Source organism: Nyctereutes procyonoides, unplaced genomic scaffold (genome assembly GCF_905146905.1).
Source record: "Nyctereutes procyonoides isolate TBG_1078 unplaced genomic scaffold, NYPRO_anot_genome, whole genome shotgun sequence".
NCBI lineage: Eukaryota > Metazoa > Chordata > Mammalia > Carnivora > Canidae > Nyctereutes > Nyctereutes procyonoides.
In genome coordinates this window covers 53,726,169-53,730,376 of record NW_026575131.1, presented here as the reverse complement: position 1 = coordinate 53,730,376, position 4,208 = coordinate 53,726,169, and the positions used below count along the sequence as shown (strand labels likewise).

At 57.7% G+C, this 4,208-nt stretch overlaps 1 protein-coding gene across 1 annotated transcript; it reads right to left on the bottom strand.

Annotated features, from left to right (window-relative positions):
* Positions 1-213: 213 nt before the first annotated feature.
* CD70 (CD70 molecule) lies at positions 214-3,293 on the bottom strand. Its single transcript, XM_055342803.1, has 4 exons — positions 3,266-3,293; positions 2,775-2,945; positions 1,648-1,681; positions 214-602 (listed from the first exon to the last, which is right to left on the bottom strand). Exons 2-4 carry the CDS (start codon positions 2,925-2,927, stop codon positions 214-216), a joined length of 576 nt encoding a protein of 191 aa, XP_055198778.1. The 5' UTR covers positions 2,928-2,945; positions 3,266-3,293.
* Between the last annotated feature and the right edge of the window lie 915 nt (positions 3,294-4,208).

Here is a 4,208-nt window from a genome sequence, read left to right as displayed (position 1 = left end):
ATCCCATCAAGTGCCCTCCTCACACACAGAGGAAATTCCAAGGGTTTTCTGGCACTAGGTTCCAGTGCCAGAAAAGAGGACAAAAACCAAATAGATATTTATTATAAATCACTATATTACAGAGACACACAAAGAAAAACACATTTTTATAAGAGAAAATAAAAAAGAGAAAAACACATTCTCCCAATAAATCTGGGCCAGGAAGTGCAATAGTTAGGGGTGGACCCACTGAACCCCAAAAAAGGTCTCATCAGCATTTGGGGATGGCAGCAGAGGCAGGGTGAGGTTGGTGCAGAGAGTGTCTCCTCGACCCAAGGGTGTCAGGCGCTGGGAGGTGACCACACAACCTCCGTGAAAGTTGAGGCGTAGCAGGCTGATGCTGCGAGCTGCTGGGGAGCAGATGCCCACCGTCAGGGTGGCCCTGTGGGGCGTGGTGGCCCATAGGGAGGAGGAACAGTTGGCCAGTGTCACTTGGATGTGCAGCCTATAGATGCCACTGCGCTGGACATGCAGCTGCCCGTTGTCCAGCTCCGGTCCATGCACGAAGGAGCGGCCCAGTGCTGGGCCTCCTTGCCAGCGCAGCCTGCAGTCCTGCCGCTGTCCTGGGGGCAGAGCGTCAGGGAGGTGGGAGGACGGAGGTTTAGGGAAACAGCGCTATAGCCCCAATGTCCACAATTCCTCTGTCGAACCCTAACCCCCAAGATAATGGTATTGGATAATGCCTTTGGGAGGGGATGAGATCCTGAGTGTGGAGACCACTCTCCCCGTTCCTGCCACGTAAGGGCACGGAGAAAAGATGGTCATCTAGAAACCAAGAAGCAGGTTCTCACCAGCCACGGAGAATCTGCTGATGCCTTGATATTGGACTTCAGTTTCCAGAACCATGAGAAAGAAATGTCTGTTGTTATAAACCACCTAATTTACGGCATGGTGTCTCAGCAGCCAGAATAGAAAGTGCCAGAGAAGAAAAAGAGGAACAGGGTTTCCCTCCACTACAAAATGGAATGAACACAGCATCCAAACCTCTGGGGATGAGTGGGAAAGGCCCCACGGTGGGGAGGGCTAGAGGGAGGGGGAGGGTCTCCCCACGGGCCACCCAGTGGCTGGCTCCCTCACCACCTTCACCTCTTTCTCTAAGGCCACCTTCTCAGGGACGCTGCCGCTCCCGAGGACCCCACTGTCCCCAGCAAAGCCAGCCCTGGTGCGCCCCAATCCCCTCCCCTGCTTAATCTTTCTGTAGGACATGTCCGAGGCGGCGGGGTGTACCCCCCTCCCCTCGGCGTGTAGGTAGTTTGCATGTTCATGTATTTACTGGCTGAGCCTCTGAGTAGAAGGGGAGCCCCGCTCCCTTGTCTGCGGTGGCACCTGAAACAGCGCCGGGCTAAGGCCTGCGGGGCGAAGGGAGGAACCTGGCGACTGTGCTGAATGCGCTTTCTTCCCCCCAAAGGCGGACGGTAAAGGGCGAGGGATGCAGAAGGAGCAAGGTCGTAGGGAGCCAGAAACACACTACCCGCCCTCGCCTTCCTCTCCCTCCCGGGCTCGCTCTCTCTCCCTTTCTCCGGCTCTTTCTCTTTCTGTCTCTTTATCGCGATTTCTCATTCTCTGTCCCTCTCTCTTTCTGCCACCCACGAGCGCGCGCGAGGTTACCTGTGTGATTCAGCTGGAGCTCAGCCATGTCCCACTGGAAGAAAAGAAGGGGAAACCGGTGGGCACATGAGCATGAAGGTTTTAAGTCCCCCCCCTTCCCGGTGGGCACATGAGCAAGAGGGTTTTAAGTCCCCCCCTCCCGGTGGGCACATGAGCATGAAGGTTTTAAGTCCCCCCCTCCCGGTGGGCACATGAGCATGAAGGTTTTAAGTCCCCCCCTCCCGGTGGGCACATGAGCATGAAGGTTTTAAGTCCCCCCCTCCCGGTGGGCACATGACATGAAGGTTTTAAGTCCCCCCCTCCCGGTTGGGCACATGAGCATGAAGGTTTTAAGTCCCCCCCTCCCGGTTGGGCACATGAGCATGAAGGTTTTAAGTCCCCCCCCTTGCCCCCCTTCCCCCACCTGGGCGCCCCAATGAAGACCTCTCTCTTCCCTGCTCATCCTCCTACCCGCTTCTCAACCCGTCCGCCTGAGTCGACTTTTTAAAGATCTCTTAAAGAGGAAGTAGTTTTGAATGAACTGCTTACACCTGCTCTCTCCGCGGCGCAGCCCCCTGCGCTGCGCACCCCTCGTCCCCCGCGAGGTGGGGCCCCTGTGATGGGTGTCCAGGGCTTCCAGGAGAGCGGGCCGGGCCGCCCTGGTCTTGCAGGCGCCGGACCCACGCCCTCCCGGCTTTGTGAAGCCCCCAGCAGCCTCTGAGTCAGCCCGCCGGGGGAACACCAAAGACGAGTCATTTTCTATGCCCACATCGGATGCCCCTTGCTCAGCGGCAACCTCCCCACCCCGGGATCCCCACCCGGGATTCACCTCCGGAACACAACCGACATCCCCTACCCTCCGGGGCAGCCGGGCCCTATCCGCTTGCTCGGGGCTCTAACTCTCGCCCTACTCTTTCCCAACCAGGTCTCCCGGGCCGATTTTTCTCCGTCTGGTTCCGAGAGCCCGGGCCGCTCCGTCCCTGGGCTTGGATCCCACCGTGATTCCGGTCGCTCGCCCCGGTTCCCTCCGCGCCCCTCCCCTCCCCTCCCCCCCACCCGCGCAAGACCGGGTCGCACCCGGAGGTCCCCAGGCTCCACGGGGCAGGTGGCAGGTTTGCATCTCTTTTCCGCCTTGCTTTTCAACTCACCCCAGGTGACTCGAGCTGCCGCTGCTGCGCGAGGCGCTGGGTGCAGAGGAAGCAGTAGATGACCGCGCCCGCCAGAAGGAGCGGCAGAGCCACCCGCAGGACGGACGCCCAGGGCAAGCGGGGCACCGGGCAGCCGGAGCCCTCCTCTGCCATCGTGGTCTTCAGTCGGCGCTGCATCAGCCGGATGAAACGTCAGCCCTCCCTCAGCTCTGAGGCTTCTGCTTGCCCAAACCTGCCTGGGACCCGCCCCGCCCCACTCTGGGGATGTCCGGCAAAGGGGAGGGATTTGAGTGGTTCACTCACTCAGCAGGGAAATCCCCCCACCCCAGCTCCTGCACACCCCCAGCTCCCAGAGCGGTGGGCCAGCTGCATGGTGCCCCTTGAGCTTCCTAGTTGGCTCCTTCCCCTCACCTTCCTGGTATTCACTCGCTCATTCATTCATTCACTCATTCACTCATTCAACAGATCTTCACCGAGCATCCCCTACGGACCAGATGCTGCGCTGGGCGAGCAGCCAGGGATGGCAGGGAGGCTCTCCAAACACCCACGTGCTTCTCTTCACTTTCCCGGGTCTCCCCAGCCTGCCGCGGGGCCACGTGACTGACCTGCCCAATAGGAGGAGAGTAGAAGCCTGTAGAGGTCACTTTGGTGGCCGGCTCTTACAAACACTTCACATCACCCTTCAGGGTTCTCTTCCTTTCGGAGACCACCTGTCCCTAATGGCTGCAGTGGGTTGAATAGTATCCGGTCCCAAATTCCTGTGCTGCCTAGAACCGCAGTTGGTATGTGACCTCACTTGGGAACACCATTAGATGGGTGTCATTAGATGAGATCATCCTGCAATAGGGTGGGTCCTAAATTCAAAGAATGGCATTTTGTAAGGAGAAGAAAGGCCACACAGAGGCACGGAGGGAAGATGTGAGGATGGAGGTGGACATCAGAGGGATTCATCTACAAGCCGAGAGAGAGAGAGAGAGAGAGAGAGAGAGAGAGAGGCAGAGACATAGGCAGAGGATTGCCAAGGCAGAGACATAGGCAGAGACATTGCCAAGAATTGCTCAGGACACCAGAAACCGGGAAGACGCTAGGAAGGATTCTTTCTTAAAGCCTCCAGAGGGAGCGAGGCTCTGCGGACACCTTGATTTCAGACATCTGGCCTCTGGACCTGTGACAGAATGAATTTCTGTCATTGTAAGCCACCCCATTTGTGGTACTGTGTTGTGGCAGCCTCAAGAATCCTACAAGATGTTAGAGAGATGGCCTGGGCTTGCAGGATCATGCCCATCGCAGTTGGTATCAGTGAATCTAACCCTGCACTTTCACTGCATGAAAGCTGCTGTCGCCGCAACGACAAGTGCCCAGAGCTGTGTTCTAAGAAGCTTTGCCGATAGACACCAGAACTTAAAAATTTCCTTCCAAAGTGAGGAGTGGGTA

Bases quoted from the DNA above. Each gene is read 5' to 3' on its own strand.
- CD70 (XM_055342803.1), bottom strand. From the start codon at position 2,927: ATGGCAGAGGAGGGCTCCGGCTGCCCGGTGCCCCGCTTGCCCTGGGCG. The intron at 1,682-2,774 runs GTGAGTTGAAAA...CTTTTCTTCCAG, and splicing joins GGCAGCTCGAGTCACCTGGG to TGGGACATGGCTGAGCTCCA. The intron at 603-1,647 runs GTAACCTCGCGC...CTCTGCCCCCAG, and splicing joins GCTCCAGCTGAATCACACAG to GACAGCGGCAGGACTGCAGG.